This window comes from Emydura macquarii, unplaced genomic scaffold, assembly GCF_026122565.2.
Source record: "Emydura macquarii macquarii isolate MOO-44397 ecotype Brisbane River unplaced genomic scaffold, CSIRO-AGI_Emac_v2 contig_1363, whole genome shotgun sequence".
Classification (NCBI taxonomy): Eukaryota; Metazoa; Chordata; order Testudines; family Chelidae; genus Emydura; species Emydura macquarii.
The window spans coordinates 9,356,259-9,377,711 of record NW_027131500.1 but is presented as its reverse complement, the minus strand read 5'-3'; the positions used below and the strand labels follow the sequence as shown (position 1 = coordinate 9,377,711).

The window sequence follows — 21,453 nt, the reverse complement described above, 5'->3', positions numbered from 1 at the left end:
TTGACTTGAGTTTTGATCATGGATTATACTTATGTTTAAAATGTTGCATAATGAAATTTATATTGATGTGTTAGCACAATACCTGTGCTTAGTGTATTTAAATAGTTTTTATATTTTAGTATGTGGTTAATGTATTGAAACTCTAGACAACATTTTAATATTAACATTAAGTAATTTTTGTTTTGTAGTGAAAATTATGGTGTAGTGCTTTAGAGTTCTAAGAAAAGCATTTTGAATAAAAATACAGCTGTAGGCCCTAATTCTGCAAACACTTAATGTGTGTATAACTTTAAGAAGGCATTGTAGTCATACTGCATGCAGTTAATGAGATCACTCACATGAGTGAATTTACACAAGGTTTTTTCTTTACCTCAGCTTATTAAAATTCAAATAAAATACTTTACTAGTAGTGCCATTGTAATTAAACATTTTAGAAATCAGCACTTGCCATGTATTTTATGGAAAATTTGTTCTGTTGCAATTTTAGATTAAAATTTATCAATTAGGCTGAAGCTTTGTAAAAATGAGTTAAATAAATTATTTTAATTGCTGTGATTTAAATCACTCCACTCTACATTTTACATCTGTATTGTGCTTCACAAACAAAACTACATATCTACAATTCCCCTTTGTAAATTTCTTTATTCCTATACAAATATTCAGTTGAATAGCAGAAATTAAAATCTAATATTATTGGAGCTAATGTGGTTTTCATTCAGGATTATGCAACTCTTTCCATAAGAACACAAGAATAGCCATACTGGGTCAGACTAATGGTCTATCTAGCACAGTATCCTGTCTTCTGACAGTGCGAATCCAAGATGCTTCGGAGGGAATGAATAGAACAGGTAATCATCACGTAATCCATCCCGTCAACCATTTCCAGCCTCTGGCAAACAGCAATCCCTGCCTATCCTTGCTGATAATAGCCATTGATGGACCTATCCTCCATGAACTTTATCTAGTTATTTTTTGACCCCTGTTATAGTTTTGGACTTCACTACATCCTCTGGCAAGGAGTTCCACAGGTTGACAGTGCCTTGTGTGAAGAAATACTTTCTTTTGTTCATTTCAAACCTGCTGCCTATTAATTTCATTTGGTGACCCCCAGTTTGTGTTCTGAGAAGGAGTAAATAATACTTCCTTATTTACTTTCTCCACACCAGTCTATTATAATGCCCCCTTCCCCCCCCCCAGTCATCTCTTTTCCAAGCTGAAAAGTCAGTCTTATTAATCTCTTCTCAAATGGAAGCTTTTTCATGCCCTTTTAATTGCCCTTTTCTGTACATTTTCCAATTCCAATATATCTTTTTAGAGATGGAGCGGCCAGATCTGCAAACAGTATTCAAGATATGGGCATACCATAAATTTATAAAGAGGCAATATGATTTTTTCTGTTTTTATTATCTATCCCTTTTTTAATGATACCCAACATTATTAGCTTTTTTGACTGCCACTGCACATTGAATGGATGTTTTCAGAGCACTATCCACAGTGACTCCAAGATCTTTCTTGAGTAGTAACAGCTAATTTAGATCCCATAATTTTATATGTATATTTGGGATTGTTTTTCAATGTGCATTACTTTGCGTTTATCAACATTGAATTTCATCTGCCATTTTGTTGCCCAGTCACTCAGTTTTGTGAGATCCTTTGTAACTCTTCTCAATCTCCTTTGAACTTAACTATCTTGAGTAGTTTTGTATCATCTGCAAATTTTGCCACCTCATTGTTTGCCCCTTTTTCCAGATCATTTATGAATATGTTGAACAGTATTGGTCCCAGTATAGATCTCTGAGGGACCACCATCATTTACCTCTCCCCATTCTGACCCTTAATTCCTACCCTTTGTTTCCTATCTTTTAACCAGTTACTGATCAAGGAGAAGACCTTCCCTCTTATCCCATGACTGCTTACTTTGCTTAAGAGCCTTTGGTGAGGGACTTTGTCACCCTTGTCCTCCAAGCTATTATATGTATAAATGAAGAGGGTTGTGGGGGAGAGCATACCCTGCTCTCCATGGCCCTAGTTCCGGAAATCGTCCCTATTCAGAAGAAATGTTTATGAATATTGTTAACTTTAATGGGACTCATGTTCATGCATAAAGTTTAATGTACTTGATTATCCTTCCTGAATAGGGATGGACTTAAGTACATGCTTACATGATTTCACGAATCATGACTAATTATAACAGGGGTAAAAACAGAGTAACTCCATTAACATCAGTGAAGTTATTCCATTCAGATTTTCACTGCTGCAACTGGGGATTGAAATTTTCCCAAGAATTTCAACATGTAGGCAGCTCATTCACATCAACACAGGAGTGGCTTATTGTGTATCATATTGACAATGTTGTGAATTTCCTGATTGTAATGACAGTATACAGTGATTTCACTAAAATAAGGGTGGCTTTGAAGAATGTTACCTATAATCCATGATGGTTACGTAACCTGAAATAATAGTATTTTAATTCTCACTGAATTTTTGTGCATACACTTACAGTATTCACCACATAGTCTATTTAGGAAATAGTGTTGATATTTCCATAATTTTTTTCATTTTGTAAAGTAAAACAGAAGAGTTAAGTACCACTATTCTATGCTGTGTTTCTGAGACTTGCAACAGATACCATGTGTATTTGGGTAAATTTTGCGTCCGTTTTTAGTCAGTTTGAGTAGTGCAGCTCAAAACACTGTGCAAGCTTTGACAATTGACTTCAGCTTGGTTTCAACTGGTTGTCTTGTTAAATTAAACAAATGTAAAATATATGTAAAAACACAACTGAGCTGTGTGAAAACTGTGTTAAAACCTCATCATCTTATATCTTACTGATATTGTAAACATGCTAATGAAAGATAAAAAGATCAAAAGTGGTACCATTTGGCTTTATAAAAAATTAGTGACGTGAGGGACACTTTTTGACAGCTCTTGAGTCCAACTCCTTGTTCTGCACTGTTTCTTAAAGATTTCAAAAGATTGAGTCTCACTTTGTGTATATAGGTAGAAAATTTAGAATAGCCTTTGGCTGCAATCTCTTCTGCATTTACAAAAAGTACATTTAGAAACTTGTACTGTAGCATGGTCGATTGCTCAAATACTCTGGCAACTATTAGCCTTTATGTACACAAATAACCTTGCAGTTCCCTGAGTGCCACTAGTCACTGAAGGTGTGCATTTGCAAAGCGCTGCAGTCTGTTCATGACAAGGAGGAACATTTACTGTTCACTCTACACTGAAGGCCTATATACATGAGCATTATCATTTTCTAAATAAGTATAAAAGTCTGGAAGAGTTCCCTATATTGAAGGTACTAGGTTTCAAAAATGCCCACATTTTGTGCATCATAGAATAATATTGGAACATTTTTGTGATAATATTCAAATAACTTTTACAGAACGCATGAGCTGTCAATTATTTTGGCATCTTGGAATTGATATGTAGAGCTCAGTGAGGCACACTGTATGGATTGAAAGGTCAAGAATGCCACTCTCTTGCTACATGGAATTTTATTAAAAACATTCTCTTCTTCCATCCTACCATAAAATGACCCTGATTTATTTTATTTTATTAGTTTCTGGTTGATAGTGATGTGCAATTCCTGAACCAACTTTAGAAAATACCAGGTAATCTAGAGAGAAAGAAGCCTGCTCCTTCAGAACAACAAAAATCTCTCTTTTTAGGTCATGATTCTGCACACTAGTTAAGTACATGCCTAACTTTAAGGATCTGAGTAGTCCCCCTGAGCTTAATATGATACAGCAAAATTTTAAGCACAGGCCTATCAAGGCCTGTTTCTACTCAATGAACAAATACTTTAGGAAATTTTAATTACTTGATTTATCTGATCAGGACAGTCTTTAAGAGTATAATTCATCTGGATTTAAAACCATTACCACATATAGGCTGAAAAATAAAATAGGCAGTTATGAATGTAATAAAGTACTTGCCAGAAACAGTTCAGACTTGAAGCTTTCTTTCAATTTCAACAATAGAGCAAGGTTAGTTCAAGGCTATAATGCAAAATAGCTTTAGTACAGCAGTACTTGAAAACTCTTGAAAATGATTTAATGTTGAAATAACTAACTTTACTAATTCCAAAATCCTTTGATTGCTTAGTGCTGAGGAGAAAATAGGTACATTTCCGAAAATAGTTTAGTAGTACTAAAGCTGATTCCTGAAACTTCTGGAACTGACATTGTCTCCTCCTTTGAGTAAATATAAGAATGTTTAAAAATTATTCAGTAAATAGTGACAAGACCTACAAATTAGTCCAACACTTTGATTGCATCATTAGAACTATTATCTTTCTGTTCTAACATTTGAGTTCTAGAGCTGAGGATAGTTTAACTGGTGGATTCCATGTGTAGGTACCATGGACAATTTATATTATAAAAGTTCATAACATGCTATCTACAGGACTATTTTTGACTAGTGAAACTTTTTCATGTCCCAGTTGGTAGGAAGGAATAGTCTCTGTTAAAGACCAGCAATGAATGTCAACAAACCACTTTCATAGATTCCAAAGCCAGAAAGTACCATTGTGATCATCTAGTCAGACCTCCTGTACAACACAGGAAAAAACCCCGCCCCAAAACAATTCTCTTTGAATCTGAGCATAACTTAAAAAAAAAAAATCCAACCTCAATCTAAAAATTGCCAGTGATGGAGAACTCATAATGACCAATGGTAAATTGTTCCAGTGGCTAATTACCCTCACTGTTATTTTCAGTCTGAATTTGTCTAGTTTCGATGTTCAGCAATTTGATCATGTTACTTCTTTCTCTACTAGATTCAAGAGCCCATTGTCAACTATTAGTTCCCCATGTAGGTTCTTAAAGACTGTAATCAAGTCGCCCCTTAACCTTCTCTTTGTTAAACTGAATAAACTGAGATCTTGGAATCATTCACCATGGGTGTGTCACTGTCTGGGGTGGCTCATGATCATGAGTGCCTACCTCAGGGCAGACTGTCAAAAGCAGGGCAGACATGCCAAATTAGTGGTATGTTCTAGAATTAGACTTCACCAAGCCCAGTATCAAATGTGTGCTCCCAAAGTACTACAATAGTATACAATAGTATAATGGAGTCTCAGAAAGTCCCCTTAGACATGTCAGTCTATCTTGCCACCCACACTGGACCATGTAATAAATGGTCACTTACACCAAAAATCACAAAATACTCAGGTTACACCAGTCCCAAGAGACCATTCCATTATGCAGATTGATTTGCATCAGATTTCACACCAAAGACAATGCTGATAGCCAATTCTATAGTGAACTAACTAAAGGTTTATTTGCTAAGAAAATGGAATGAGTTATTGAGAAGTTAAACAGGTAAAAATGTATGTACAGGTGAGTCACAGTCTATAATTTCAACAGGTAGCAGAGATGTAGTAATCTGCCAGTTTCCCAAAAATCTTTTAGGGCTACCCAGAGTAACTCTGGGGATCATCTTCTCATTCAGTTATTCTGCCCTGTTAGAATCCAAACAGTAGAAAGATGAAGAAGTTTTCCTTATGTCCATATTTATAGCTTCTTCTTGCTGAAACCAAACCACTAGCAACAGTTTCCACACAAGTCTTTTCTTCATGTGGGGGGGCAGGAGTAGGGGAGAGGAATGCACTTAAAGTACTTGATCCTTGATCTCATACAATGGCTTATTTGCATTTAATGAACAGGATTTAACATCATCTTAAGAGACCATCATGTGCATTATGTAAGACTTCTTTCTTGTGGGTTACTTAGTTACAGGGGTACCTACAAAGCAAATGTTTGCTGATACAGTATAACATGGGGTATACATGCAGCATCCTACAAGCATCCTAAACACATTTTTATCAACTTAACATCTAATATTTATTTTGATAATGCTAACATACAGATAAGCAAGAATAGTTTTCAGCTATGCAATTGTAAATATTCAGTGAGGCCTGGAGCCTTGGCATGAGCTGGCATCTGGTCTGCCAGCATAAAAGTGGATATGCTACGCTGCAGCTGAGAGTGAGCCTTCCAGTCTGGGTATTCTGGCCAGGCTTGAGCTATTGCTCTATAGATAGCAATGTGGACATTGCAGCTTGGGCTCTTAAGCCCACATGAGCCCCTAGGCTTGAGTGCCTGAGCTCCAGCCAGACCCGCAACATTCACACTGCTATTTTCAGTGCACTTGCTCAAGCCCCGCTAACATGAGTCGGTCTGTTTGGACTGGGAGGGTCCCGGATGCAGTGTAGATGTACCCTGTGCGGCATATTTTCTAATCCTTTAATCATTCTTATCTCTTCTTTGAACTCTCCCCAATTTATCAATATTCTTCTTGAATTGTGGACGTCAGAACTGGATGCAGTTGTGTAGTAGTCCAGTAGCAGTTGCAACCATGCCAAATGTAGAGGTAAAATAACTTCTTTATTCCTACTCTTGCGCCTCTGTTAATGCATCCATAGATCTCATTAGCCCTTTTGGCCACAGTGTCGGACTAGGAGCTCCTGTTCAGCTGATTGTCCTCCACGACTCCCAAATCTCTTTCAGAATCCCTGCTTCCAGTATAGTCCTCTATCCCGTGATTATGGCCGACAGTCTTTGTTCCTGGACATATACATTTATATTTATATATATATTATATATATTTATATATATTATTATTTATATATATTATATATATTTATATTAAGAATGCATATTGTTTGCTTGTCCAGTTTACCAAACAGTCAAGATTGCTTGGATCTTTGGCCTGTGTTTTCATTGTTTATCATTCCCCCCCAATTTTTGTCATCTGCAAACTTTATCAGTTATGATTTTATGTCTTCTCCCAGGTTTATTGATAAGTGTTAAATAGCATAGGGCCACAAACCTCTGAGACGCCTCTAGAAAAAACAGCCAATCAATTATGATTCTGCATTTCATTATATTTTGAGAACAATCCAGTTTTTAATACACTTAATGAATGCTATGTTAATTTTTCTATTGTTCTGGTTTTTTAATCAAAACATCATGAGGTAACAAATCAAATGTGCTACAGAAGTCAAAGGTAACAGTATTGATGTAATACACGTAACCAAGAAAACTTGTAATATTATAAAAAAAAAAAATCAGATTAGCTTGTCAGAATCTACTTTCCATAAATCCATATTATTGACATCAATTATATTATCTTCCTTTAATTCTTCATTAATCAAGTCTGATATCAGCTACTCCATTGTTTTGCCCGGGGTCGACATCAGGCTGATGAGCCTGCAATTACCCGGGTCATCTTGTTTCTCTTTTTCAAAATATTGACACAACATGAGCTTTTTTGCAGTCTCCTGGAAGTTCTCCAGTGTTTCAAGACTTACTGAAAACAACAATATTTCAATGAGATCATCAACCAGCTCTTTTAAAACTCTGGGATGCAAGTTATCTGGACCCCTTAATTTAAAAATGTCTAACTTTAATAGCTACTTCTTAACATCCCTCTGAGATACTAATAGAATGGAAAGTGTCATCATGTGACATCATCTGGTTTTCCCAAATATAGAACAAAATTGAAAACTTCTGCCTTTTCTACATTACTATTGATAATTCTACCATTTCCATCTTGTAATGGACCAATACCATTCTTAAGATTTTTTTTGTTTTGTTTCTAATATATTTTAAAAACTCCTTATTGTCCTTAACTCTTCTGGCTATAGATTTCTCTGTCTCCTTGCCTTTCTTTTCAATTTTCTTCAATTACTAGCTTCTGATTTATATTCGTTACTATTGACTTCCCCTTTCTTCCATTTGTTTTATAGAGATAGCTCTTTTCACTTCCCTTATATGCCAGGTTGGTATATAACCCATACAGCATTCTTCTTTGATTGTGGTATTATGGCTTTTGGGGCATCAAGTGAAAAATATTCTTGAACAATTCCCAGTCATCATTCACAGTTCTGATTTTCTTCCTCGCAGCTGTTTTGTTTCAAGGTTGTTTTCAGGTTTGTGAAATTGGCCCTTTCAAAACATGAAGTAAATGTGGTATTCATTTGGACTTCCTTTCATTGGCACATACAAATGTGATGAAGTCATGATTACTTGCACCTAAGCTACCATAAATGTTCAGTTCTGTGATCAGTTCCTCTTTATCTGTCAAAATGAGGTCTAATATAGAATTCACCCTTGTGGGATGCAACACTTTTTTTGAGTTAGGAAATTGTCATCTATAATATTTAGATATTCCAAAATTCATGCTTTTAAGTAATGTTGTTGAACAGTGTAACTGCAACTCATCTTTTATTAGACATCTTTTTCTAAAATGCAGAAAGTAAAGAGTAATAGTGAGATTTACTACCATGTAAATTTTTCAGCGGTTCCAGGCTTTTGGGCCATACTCTGCAATTCTTGCTCAAAGTAGAGAGACAAGATGGGTGAGGTAATGTCTCTTATGGGATGAATTTCTGCTCTTAAAAGAGACAAACTTTCAAGCAATACAGAGATCTTCAGGTGTGGGAAAGGTATTCAGAGTATCACAGCTAAATACTATATTGGACAATTTGTTTAGCATAAATAGTTAACAAATGTTGTAAGAGACCGTTCAAAGTGAAGTGACCAGTTAACACCTCTGCAATCATGGGACAAAAAACAGGGTTATCAGGTTTCAGATTATGGTAATAAACCATAAATCCAGAGCTTTCTTAAAACAATGATTTTTAAAGTCTAGCAAAGTTATGAATTTCAGTTCCCATGCTTGCTTTTGAAAGTGTTGTTGTGCAGATTTTCTTTGAGGGCGAGGACTGAGAGATTAGATATGGAGGATCACTCTGTGAAAAGTGTTCACCCATGGGCAATAGGGTGTTTTTGTCTTTTATCACTTTTCTGCATGAGTTGATTCGAGAACAAAGTGACTGTCAAACATAGTTGTTGGGTCATTTAGTGCACAGGATTATGTACACTTCATGTTGTGATAGGCATGTGAAAGGACCCCATAAATCTTGAAAGGTGTGTTGTGGGGCTATTGATCATTGTAGCAATGGAGATATGTCTGCAATCTGTTGTTTTGGCAGTGTCGGGTGCTGCTTTGAGTTGGTCTGTGGAGCTTGCTTCTGATGATGAGCCTGGCTAGGCTGGGGGTTACTTGAAGGCCAAACGAGGGAGTTTAGGAAAGATTTTTCAGGATGTGGTCCCCATCAAGCATGGGTTGTAATTTTTTGATGATACCCCGTATGGGTTCCAGTGTGGGGTGAAAGGTGACAATGAGGGGTATATAGTTGGAGGGCAGGGTTTCTGTATTGAAATAGGTTCTCTCAGGGTATCTGAGTGGCTCATTCCATGATGCAATTTACTTCTATGATGGCGTGTCCTTGTTTGGTGAAGGCGGTTTGTGTGTTAAGGTATATATCCCGGACATTCTCCTTGGAGCATATTCAGTGGTATCTGATTGCCTGGCTGTAGACCAGATTTCCTGGCATGTTTTGGATGGTTATAGGATCTGTGAAGGTAAGTGTGATGATCCATGGGTTTCTTGTATATAGTTGTCTGCAGAGTTCCATTTTTGAAGCTGATCATGGTGTCCCTATAGTTTATGCTAGTGCAGGAGAGTTCTAGAGAGAGTTTGATGGATGAGTGGTAGTGGTTGAAGTTGTGATGGAAATCTGTGAAAGAGTTTAAGTGATCAGTCAAAAGGATAAAAATATCATTGATATATCCCAGATGTATCATTGGGTTTGTGGTACATTTGTCCAGAAAGTCTTCCTGAAGGTGCGCCATGAAGAGGTTGGTATTTTGAGGTTCCATCCTAGGAGCTATGGCTGTTCGCATGGTTTGGACAGAATGTTTGTTATTGAAAGTAAAATTGTTCTGGGTGAGGATGAAATGGATGAGTTTGGCAATGTGTTTGGGGTTGATATCAGAGTGTTGTCCATTGTCTTGTTGCAGACAGCTATGCCGTCATTGTGAGGGATGTTGTTGCAGAGGGAGGTGACATCCATGGGGGCAGGGATGGTGTTCTGAGGGAGGTTGTTAATGTTTCAGAGTTTCTGGAGGAAGTTGGTTGTGTTCTGGAATAAGCTGGACTTTTTGTGTGGTGAGGGGTTTGAGGGTGGTTTCTGAGTCCTGATATTCCTTCAGTAAGAGTGCAATGGCCAGATATGACAAGCTGCCTGGTTTCCCTTGTTTGTGTATTCTCAGGAGCACATAGAAAATCTCGGGGGAAGGGGGTTGTGATGGATGAGGTTGTAGAGTTTCTCTTGGATTTGTTTAGGAAAGGATTTTATGGTATCCTTAAATTCCTGAGTGAATTGTGGTGTAGAGTCGTCTCTGAGTTCTTTACAGTAGGTCGTGTCAGAGAGTTGTCGATTACCCTTGTTAACATAGCCGTCATGTTTGAGAACTGAGTCTATTTGTATGATCACTGTCTGGTGGCTGGATTTCAGAGACTATTTTGTCCTATGACTGCAAAGGTGTTAATTGACCACTTCACCTTGAATGGTTGCATACAATGTGTGTTAACTACTTATGCTAATCTGACCCACCTTGTATTTAGCTGTAATAATCTTTCCCAGCCATGAAGAAGAGCAGGAGCTCTGTGTAGCTTGAAAGCTTGAGTCTCTTTCAAGAGCAGAAGTTCATCCAATAGAAGATATTATCGCACACATTACCCTGTCTCTCTAATGTCCTGGGACCAACACAACATAATTACACTGAAATCAGAAAAAACTCTCGCTCATATCAGTTTTCAAGACTGAAGGCCAAATGCTGTCCTCCTTTCATTCCCAATCAACTTTCCCTGCTATTCAAGGCTTGACTAATCCCTTGTCTCATAAGTAAGGATAAGATTATGTCACAGAAGTCATGGAATCCATGTTCTGTGACCTGTGAATTTTCTGCTTCAGTGGGAAGGAGAGGCAAGAGCTGTCAGCTGGCTGGGTGCTCCCTGCCCCTGTGGAGAGGGGAAAGGAGAGACCTAGAATTCCAAGCCACAGTGAGCAGGAGGAGACCTGGAGCTCCCAGCTGCCAAGGGTGGCAGGGTGGGACCTGGAGCTCCCAGCCGCCACTGCAGGCGACCAGTGGGGAGGGGCGGCCACTGCGGCTCTGAGCCATGGGCCCCACAGGGTAGTGGTGGGGGAGGAGGGGAGGACGGACAACCCTGCCCCACTGTGCTCACCCCCCCACATCCAGCCCCATTTTTCATAGATAGTTATTTTTAGAAAAGTCAGAAAGAAGTCACGACTTCTGTGAATTTTTGTTTATTGCCCATGACCTCTCCCTGACTCATGAGACACTTTTCCCACCCTTGCTACCACTAGTGCATTCTACTAGCAGTAATTGGAGTAGGCGTGCTGATAGCTGACAGCATTCTTATTACTGTATCATCCAGATCCACTCTGAGTATGGTTAATGGACGCAGAGGTACAAAATGGTAGTGCCCTTTCTGAGCTAGTGGGAATTTGCTACCATGGGTGGAGCTGCACCAGTGGTAGCAATAGTTTTAAGTTTTAAGGAAGAAAGTCGAGGTTATATAATTGGCTTTAAGCAGAGATTCTAAGAAGTTCTCCTCCTCCTCCTATCCTCTGTCAACCAACAGCTGATACAGAGGTCTAGGCCTACCCAGAGAGTCAGGCCTCTGGGTAAACAGTGGCTACTCTTCTGGTCCACCAACCCCAATATAACCTACATGCTGCTCTGGCATTTGCCTGAATAAGGACTGCAAGGTTCAGCCACAAGTTCATAGTCTATCTGATGTATGTATATGAAAGTTAAGGTATAAGCACTTTTACCCAACTTCAAAAGTAGGGGAAATCTGACCAACCCAATTCAGAAGACAAATACATATTTAAAGGGTGCCTACATCTATATTGCAACCAGGGCTGTAATTCTCAGCTCACTTAGATGTTCCTGTGCTAGGTTTAAGATAGAGAGCTCACTAAAAATACCAGTAAAGATGCAACAGCATAGGTTTCAGTCAGAGTAGAAATGTGAATTCATAGCTGGGATCCGGGTGGGCCTTATAGCCAGTACTGAAGACTTTGCAACTGTGCCCTCTTCACTATTTTTAATGAGCTGTGCAAATATTTATCAAAAGGAAAGACTGGGAGGGAGAGGCAGCAATCATGAGAATAGAGTATTTGAGAGAGAGAGTAGAAACATTTAGGGTGAAATTCTCCCCTCACATTCCAAGCAATAGTGTTTCATAGAGGACACTATGAAAAGGTTGTGTGGCAGAATGGAATTTCCCTCCCAAACTGTGGGAGGAATACGGCACTGTAAACTTCATCCTGCCATATTGCTATTACATTTCCATAAACTGGCAGAATGGCAGCTACCACTATGCAGCCCTCTGTACAGGATCTGTTGGCCATGGCTTCTGGGTGTTCTGGCCCCATATCCAATGCAATCCAAGCCACCTATATGTAGCCCTAATCCAGCTCCCTTTTAAAGCAATACTTAGTTTGTAATGAAAGAGGTGCCGAGGCTCAAGCAATTTTTTTTACTTTGATACAGCAAGCCCGGAGGTGCCAGGTTATGAAGGGCCAAGCCTCGAGGTGCCAGGGTTCAGCCCTGGCACAAATTAAGCGCTGCTTTGAAGTCAATGGGAGTATTTTCATTGATTTTAGTGGGAACTGAATCAAGTCCTATGATGGCATATATGTGGCTGGCAAACAATCCACCATATGGCCACTCTCATTACTACTACTATTCTGATTATTATTCTGTATTCAATATTATTTCTCTTCCAGTTAAAAGTTACCGTGTTGATGAGCATGCTCCTTTCCTTTTTAAAATGATTAGTTGTAGAGAATACCACAATTTTTACCTGTAATACTCCTAGATAATTGTTAAACAAAAAGCTTGCTTTTAGAAATGCAATGAGAGTCCTGCAATTATGGTTATCTAGGAAGTATAACTGTATGCGCTCAATCAGCAAAACTCAGAGCCTGGTCGAATCAGTGCTCCATGTTCATGTTCCTTTGTTTGTAAATTGAAATACCGTCTGCTACTAGAATAGAAAATCAGTTAATAAGATGCTTTTATGGGCAGTTCCAATGAAAATTCACTTACATTTAATCCTCTTGCTGTGCTATGTAAATGTTGATGCCTTGTTAAAAAAGAGCCAATATTTGATGCTTACATTCTGGAAAAAAAAGTTTCTTTTCATTAAAAAAAACTGTGCAATCTGTTTTTTCTGGACGAAATGAAGAAATATTTTCTCCAGGCCTTGGAATCCTTTAGTAACCATTCTCTTTTCATTTTATAAAATGTGTTTATTAAAAGGTTTGTAACTAGGTTAAAAAGTTTTCCACTGGAGGATTAAAGTAATATTAATGGATCATTAATACACGTTGATTGCTGTTAAATGGGCAGCTTTATTACCATATCTTAAGGAGAAATGAGTGAAGCAAAAAGTAGTTAGATCAATTTCTTGTTGCTAAAAAATTTGAAAAACCTTAAATATTCACTGGTCATCAATTAAAGCTGTTACCACATAGTAATAATTATAATAGTAACAGTTTCCCCTCTATTTGGAAATACAAGATAAATATAGCACCTGTGTGTATGATAAGTCAGCAAATACTGACTTCTAAATGGATTCTACTGAACTAGATTTTAAAAGAAAAACAAACTGAACTGAAAATGTTTGTAAATCAATCCTAAAGCAATATTTGATATTTATAGTAATGCTCTCAATAAAATAAGCATTGATACTTATGAAAATAAATGATGTAAAAAAACCAAACCTATTTGAAATTCACACGGCTAGAAGTTCTGAGTCCTAACCTAAATGTTATCACTGTATTGTTTTTAATTGTCACGTGTAGTCAGTTATGTCATGTATTTCTTACTCTCATGGATTTCAGTCTGGGGTGAGCGAATAATAATGTGGGATATTTTGTCCAAGTTGCTGAAGATGCCATCTAGAAATAGAGAAAAGCAGTTCTTTGCCTTCTGCTCAGACAACTTAAATAAATGGAAAAGATAAGAACCACTCAGATGTAATCATCCTAAACTTCTGTATGGGTGTTCCGCATATTATTTAATCCTCATTGAGAAAGAACAAATACCCACCACAGTCCTAAAATAAGTTGTAGAACATAAAATATTTTTCCACAATCACAATCAGTCTCATGCTTGGCTGTTTAATTAAAAATAAATAAATAAATAAAAATAAAAGAAAGATTGGTGGCTCCTCTTTTCCATCATAAAAAATCAAGCATCCCCTCCTCACTCACAACCCTGTAAAAACAAACAAAACTATCCTGAGTACATCTGTCCATAACTAGAAAAGGGGGAAGAGCTAATGACTGTGTAGTTCTTTAGGGGGTTGGTTAGTGTCAATCTCTTTTACACGGTAGGTGCTTTATTACTGTAGTGCTGGGTAGCCATACAAAAACATGGGGGAGAGAGATTCCCAATAATATTCAAAGGGACACTTAGGAAGTTTGTTTGGGTCAAAATATAGCACAGATTTCAGGAGAGAGAGACTAAATTTAAAAGAGCTCGTATGAATTTAGGAGTTTACTTGACTAATTACAGGCTGATGACATAACCTTTGCATGGATAAGATAGTGCATCAGTCTTGTCTGCGGTTCCTTTGTAAAACAGAGTTCCATGTTTTTTTCATGCCCATTCCAAGGACACCCCCTCCACATGCCAAGCATTAAAAGCTCCTTGAGGTTCTACTTGGAGCGGACATAATGGCCTGAGAAAGTCCACTCAACTTTTGTCTCTTTGACACTAATTCCCTGAGAAATGCTCTCATTAAAGCAATACCTGAAGGGCTGTCTAACTGTTTTTCACTACTATAACCTGGCTGGCTGGCAGTTAGGTCACGTCAAGGCTATGTTATCTGAGGCAAAGCTACTTCTACTGCCTACCTTATCACATTTTCAATCTGGATTTTAGGCAGAAGCAGCTGCATGTTCTCAGTCTTCACTGCAGAGAATGTGAGGGAGATTCTTACATCTGAACCATTCTTTTTAGGTGACAAATATGAGGAACTGTCCCAGATTGATGTGACAGTAGAGGCCGTTTTGGAACAAATTAAACAATAATAATTCATGAGGACCAGCGGGTTATTCACCCAAGAGCTCGGTGTAAGAGGATGAATGAGGCACCATACTTATTCAGTCTTTGGATTCCTTGCTGCAGTGTATAAGGGATTCCAACTATGATATGAACATCCATTAGGGATTGGGCTGAGATCACCAACTCCTTCCCATGGATTATTAAAAAGATATCAAATAGTAATGTCTTTCCATCACTATTGATTTGTGCTGAATTGAAGCAGTGACTTCCAGGTAAAAGGCTCTATAGCCCAATAAATGTAGTGTACTATCCACTCCAGACATATTATTTGGTTTGAAACTTTACCTCAGAATTAAGGGCTTTGAGATATTGTTGCAAAATTATGAGTATGTCTTTTACTTGATGGCATTGTATAATGCAGTTGTTGTGGAACAGTTCTGAAATACCTTTGCCTTCCAAATATCTGCAAAAGATGAGTGTGGATATCCAGAGACACATTTGTTATAACACTTTTCACTTAATGGCACCAGCTGTATTGAATATTTTGATGTAGAGCTGGAATTGTACTTATGTCTTTGGATGAATATATATCATCCAGGAAAATAGACAATTAAATGCTATCAGTTTTGCCTCTTTGAGTAAAGAACTAATTTTACAATTCTTCTTTGTTTTGGATAAGAAAGGGATCGTTCAGATTCTGTTTTTCATTTGATGTCCCAAAAACATTTTCAGTAAATATATCCTTTTAAAGAAAAATATTATTTAGAATGCACATTCTCTACTAGTTACTCAGGCAAAATTCCCACTGAAGCCAGGTAACCTAGTTCTGAGTTTACAACAACAATGCTCTATTGTACCTCCATTTTTTCTAATTTACAATGTTATATTTGTAAAATCCTTGCTATTGAGTATTTGAATAAAAAACATCCTAGTAGTTATTGAACATTAGTTTCAAGGTAGTTACAGTGTGGGTACTTAATGTTATTTAATAAATACATAATTTAATTAATGATGTGACTGACTATAGTGTTAAAGGCATATTTGGATATGCTGAGTTATTTCACTCCAAAAAATGTGATGGCTGAATGGGGCAAATAGTTGAGTTGTATATACTGAGTCCATTCTTCTCTTCTGTGTTCTTATACACCTCCTTTTTTTCCCCCTCCTCAGCTGTAAGCACAAGGTATACTTGGAAAAGCTGCCAAATACAAGCATAATTATCCCATTTCATAATGAAGGATGGACTTCACTCTTGCGAACTATACACAGCATTATCAACCGGACTCCAGACATCCTTATAGCTGAAATCATTCTTGTGGATGACTTCAGTGACAGAGGTAAGATCCACAGGTTTAAGTTTGGTTTGGAACCTACAACTCCATCTGACTATGTAGAAATTAAAGGAAAGGAAAGATATAAAGAAACAAAACCTGTTTGACCAGCATAGTTGTTATAGTTTGATCTTGTATCTAGCATTGCTTCTTTAGTTAAGTTTTAATGGTTAGCTTTTGTGTTACTGTGGATGAATGCTGAAATACATTTTATCTCAAGGGGAAGAAAACAGTAAAATTTCTCTCATGTCCTTCCACTAATAAAATGTTTGAATTGGTGTATCTTTCTGGAATATGGCAAACTACCAATGTTGAAAGCATCTTTTCTCTAGGCTTTATTCTCCCCGGTAAAAACCTATTAATGTTCACTTTTTGGATCTGACTTGACAGATTTCTTACCTTATGTTTTATTGCACGAGGCAGCTCCATTTAACTATAAAAAATAGCCATACCGAAGAATGACAATATTATAATTTGTTCATATATATTATTCTTTTGACTGGAAAGGGAAAATTGCTTCAGAATATGAGTTAGTTGAAATTTCTAGAAGTCTGCATACGGTAAAGCTAAGTAAACTTTTTTGTGAAGTCTTGTGCCTCTTGAGTTGCTGCAAGAGTTAGTCATCCTCCATCATTAGTTCTTGAATTCAATGTAAAGAAATTCCCTCTCTTCTTGGTAAAATCAAACAATGGCAGTTTGGGGTTTTGACAAAAAATGAAATAATTCTTTCTTTTCATATGTACATTATTTTTGTGACCCTAAATCTTGTAAACAATTTTGAATTTTGTTTTAATTGCTAAAAATTATCAGTGGGTACTTGATATAGGTGAACTTTACTTTGAACTGCAGTCCACCAAATCTGTTGCTCATCTCCAAACAGATTGATATGTGGTGTAAAGGGAAAACTACATTCTTGGTTAGTTTTTTAGGTAATTAGGTTTTGTCTCAATAAGGAATTTATCACAGCAAATTTCTGACCTACAGGTATTATGGCAGGAAGCCTTTAGGTGTCTAAGAAAAATGTTTGTGGAGTATTACTGTGACAGAGCATTTCTCAGCAAGATTTGTATTTGACAATAATATTCGAAGAGGGGGGGAATGCTGACACATGCATCTATCTTGGCTTCTCATCACTGTTATCTCTCTTGCAATATAAATTTTGATGAACTGTTCTTTTACATATAATGTAGTTTAACTGCAATCATGAAGTAAGCAAGTGGAATGCTGGCTGCTCCGTGTTTGATAGATTCTATACTATGACCAGAATTTTCCAGTACAAGAATCATAAAGTAATACTGCAATTTTTCCACAGGCCAGTGATTTTTCCAGTAGTAAACAATTTGTAGAGGCATCTGAAAGGAGGAGTCTTATTGCTTTTATGAAAACATATTAGAAGTTAAAAAGAATAATGTTACTCCAAGAGAACACTGTTACTGAGATCCTGTTATCTCATAAGCACTCGTGACCATATGTGCATTCAGAATATAGTGGCATATTAGTGGTGTTTATGAAGGTTTTACTGAATTAGCTTTTATTACAAAAGTGTTATTGATCTAAAGATTTAAATCTACCTCCCAGTTACAAAACAAAGTCAGTTACAGTTAATCAAGGAATCCTGTATCTCTTTTAGGAGTGCTCAGCCTTTTGGTTTTTTTCTAGGGCAGACCCTCTGCCTGCTAAACAAGATCTCTCTTTAGTAGTGTGAAAATGTTTTGTGTGAATAAATGATATTACATTTCAACCTCTGGAGTACATTTTCAAAACATTGTGCACAGTTTTAGCCAGACTCTATACTTCCAAAAATGCATGCAGCTTTGAGAAAGTCTAACCTCTAAGACAAGTCATTTGTTAATAATATAGGAATAAAGATAAGGCTTCTGAACAAGCCTCTGTCTCGCTGAAAAATAAATACTAGTTTAAAAAAATTTCCAAACCACTGTTTCTACTTCAAAAATGCTTGACATTAAACTAGGCAAATTTTTTTCTCCATGCTGATTCAATGGTATCTAAATGTATTATGGAAACTTGGAGTGCTGTGAGGCTCCCCAGTTCCGTAGTAGTCCACCAGGCTTGTGTAGTACAGATGAATTAGTTTGGTTTGCACTTCTGTTGCAAGATTTTTATTGACTTTTCAGTTCGTGGAATGATCCAATCACAGTGATTCATGAAATACCTTATTTGTATTTGTAATGAGTAAAATCTGTCCTTCATCTTGTAGGGGAACTCTTTGGAAGATTAGAGAGGAAGGCAAGAAGGCATATCTAAAACAGTCTAGGCCTAATTCCTATCTTGGATACATGTGTATAACTGTTATTGAAATCCATGGAAATAGAGAGCAAATTGTTGTCCTCTATCACCTCTGTGCTGGAGATGTTCTCACATGGGCTGGTGATGAATCTGTTTTTATTGGTGATATTGTCCTTTTTCCCAGTAAGTGCCATATTGTGAGTTCTTGATGTAATCTAGTTCCTATTTTTCTGGGGTGAGTTATATTATATTGTTTAAGTAATGTTACATTTGTGCCATAGTATTCAACTGAAAAGTGAGGAAAGGTACTTTTTACTGTGAATTGGTGGTCTCTGCCTTTAAAGTTTACATGGTTACGGTTGAGACTAGGGTAATTTAAACTGTTCTTAAACCCTTCCAATTTATCTTGAAACTGAAAGGAGAAAGGAGAACAGCAGGATACGGCAGGATGTGGACCATGGACTTCAGAAAAGCAGACTTTGACTCCCTCAGGGAGCAGATAGGCAGGATCCCCTGGGAGGCTAATATGAGGGGGCAAGGAATCCAAGAGAGCTGGCTGTATTTTAAAGAAACTTAATTGAGGGCGCAGAAACAAACCATCCCGATGTGCAGAAAGAATAGCAAATATGGTAGGCGTCCAGCGTGGCTTAAAAAAGAAGTCTTTGGTGAACTTAAACACAAAAAAGAAGCTTACAAGAAGTGGAAGCTTGCACAGATGACTAGGGAGTTCAAGACTATTTAGAAAGATTTAGAAAGATTGGACATACACAAGTCCATGGGGCCAGATGCAATGCACCTGAGGGTGTTGAGGGAGTTGGCTGATGTGATTTCAGAGCCATTAGCTATTATCTTTGAAAGCTCATGGCAATTGGGGGAGGTCCCTGATGATTGGAAAAAGGCAAATATAGTGCCCATCTTCGAGAAAAGAGGATGCAGAGAACTACAGACCGGTCAGCCTCACCTCAATCCCTGGAAAAATCATGGAGCAGGTCCTCAAGGAATCCATTTTAAGGCACTTGGAAGAGAGGAAGGTGATCAGGAACAGTCAACATGGATTCATCAAAGGAAAGTCATGCTTGACCAACCTGATTGCTTTATATGAAGAGGTGACTGGCTCTGTGGATGTGGGGAAAGCGGTGGACGTGATATACCTTGACTTTAGCAAAGTTTTGATACGGTCTCTCACAGTATTCTTATCAGCAAGTTAAAGAAGTATGGGTTGGATGAATGGACTATAAAATGGATAGAGAACTGCCTAGAGCATAGGGCTCAACGAGTAGTGATCAATGGCTCCATGTCTAGCTGGCAGCCGGTCACAAGTGGAGTGCCCCAGGGGTCGGTCCTGGGGCCGGTTTTGTTCAACATCTTTCATTAATGATCTGGGGGATGGGGTAGATTGCACCCTCAGCAAGTTTGCAGATGACACTAAGCTAGGGGGAGTGGTAGATACCCTGGAAGGTAGGGATAGGATACAGAAGGACCTAAACAAACTGGAGGATTGGGCCAAAAAAAATCTGATGAGGTTCAACAAGGACAAGTGCAGAATCCTGCACTTAGGACAGAAGAATCCCATACACAGCTACAGACTGGGGATTGACAGGCTAGGCAGCTGTTCTGCAGAAAAGGACCTAGGGGTTACAGTGGATAAGAAGCTGGATATGAATCAGCAGTGTGCTCTGGTTGCCAAGAAGGCTAATAGCATATTGGGCTGCATTAATAGGAGCATTGCAGCAGATCGAGGGAAGTGATTGTTCCCCTCTAGTCGGCATTGGTGAGGCCGCATTTGGAGTATTGTGTCCAGTTTTGGGCCCCCCACTACAAAAAGGATGTGGACAAGTTGGAGAGAGTCCAGAGGAGGGCAACAAAAAAGATTAGGGGGCTGGAGCACAAGACTTATGAGGAGAGGCTGAGGGAACAAGGCTTGTTTAGTCTGCAGAAGAGAAGAATGAGGGGGGATTTGATAGCAGCCTTTAACTACCTGAAAGGGGGTTCCAGGGAGGATGGAGCTAGGCTGTTCTCAGTGGTGGCAGATGACAGAACAAGGAGCAACAGTCTCAAGTTGCAGTGGGGGAGGTCTAGGTTGGACATTAGGAAAAAGTGTTTCACTAGGAGGGTGGTGGAGCACTGGAATGGGTTACCTAGGGAGGGTGGTGGAGTCTCCATCTTTAGAGGTTTTTAAGCTGTGGCTTGACAAAACCCTTGCTGGGATTATTTAGCTGAGGTTAGTCCTGCTTTGAGCAGTGGGTTGGACTAGATGACCTCCTGAGGTCCCTTCCAACTCTATGATTCTATGATGCTAAGTATCTAGCATTCCCTCACAGGTCCCTTTCTTAATCAAATTCTTCTGCAAAACACTATTGAAGAGAGATTACTGATAGACAGACAAACTGGTTGGAAATACAATTATTTAGAAAGGTGGAGACCACTTAGCAACTTGAAAGGACTGTAAAAATAGATGAAGGAATGGCAGTTCTTTTCCTATTTTATATTCTTACCTAATATTAACACTGAAGTGTGCATATAAAGAGCATTAGATGACAGACAACAACGTTTTAGTGTATAACATCTCACTGAGCTTCAGCTAGACTATTTATGAAAAGTTATTTGTATGCCTTGATTTTATTTACATTTATTCCTAAAGCTTTAGCTATAAATACCAAAACCTTTGGATTGTTCATGCATAACATAGCAATAAATTATGACAGATATTATAAAACTGGAAGGGCAACTACACCTTTTAAATCAGTAGAGAGCTGTTAAAAAAAAAAAAAAGACAAAAAAAAAAGAAAGCTAAATAAATGTTATAAAATATGGCATGGAAAACTTATTTATGAAGAAATTTAGTGTTTGATGGCTGTGAATCAAAGGAACTCTCACAATCCAGAGGAGAAATCCACATTTTGGTG

At 37.9% G+C, this 21,453-nt stretch overlaps 1 protein-coding gene across 2 annotated transcripts in view; it reads left to right on the top strand.

The window, feature by feature from the left end:
• The window catches only part of GALNTL6 (polypeptide N-acetylgalactosaminyltransferase like 6), an 834,312-nt gene that overhangs the window by 406,313 nt on the left and 406,546 nt on the right, over positions 1-21,453 (top strand). For both annotated transcript variants that reach the window (XM_067551729.1, XM_067551730.1), the window contains one exon: positions 16,140-16,306. In XM_067551729.1, coding sequence (XP_067407830.1) covers positions 16,140-16,306 — 167 coding nt within the window. The remainder of the gene's footprint in view (positions 1-16,139; positions 16,307-21,453) is intronic.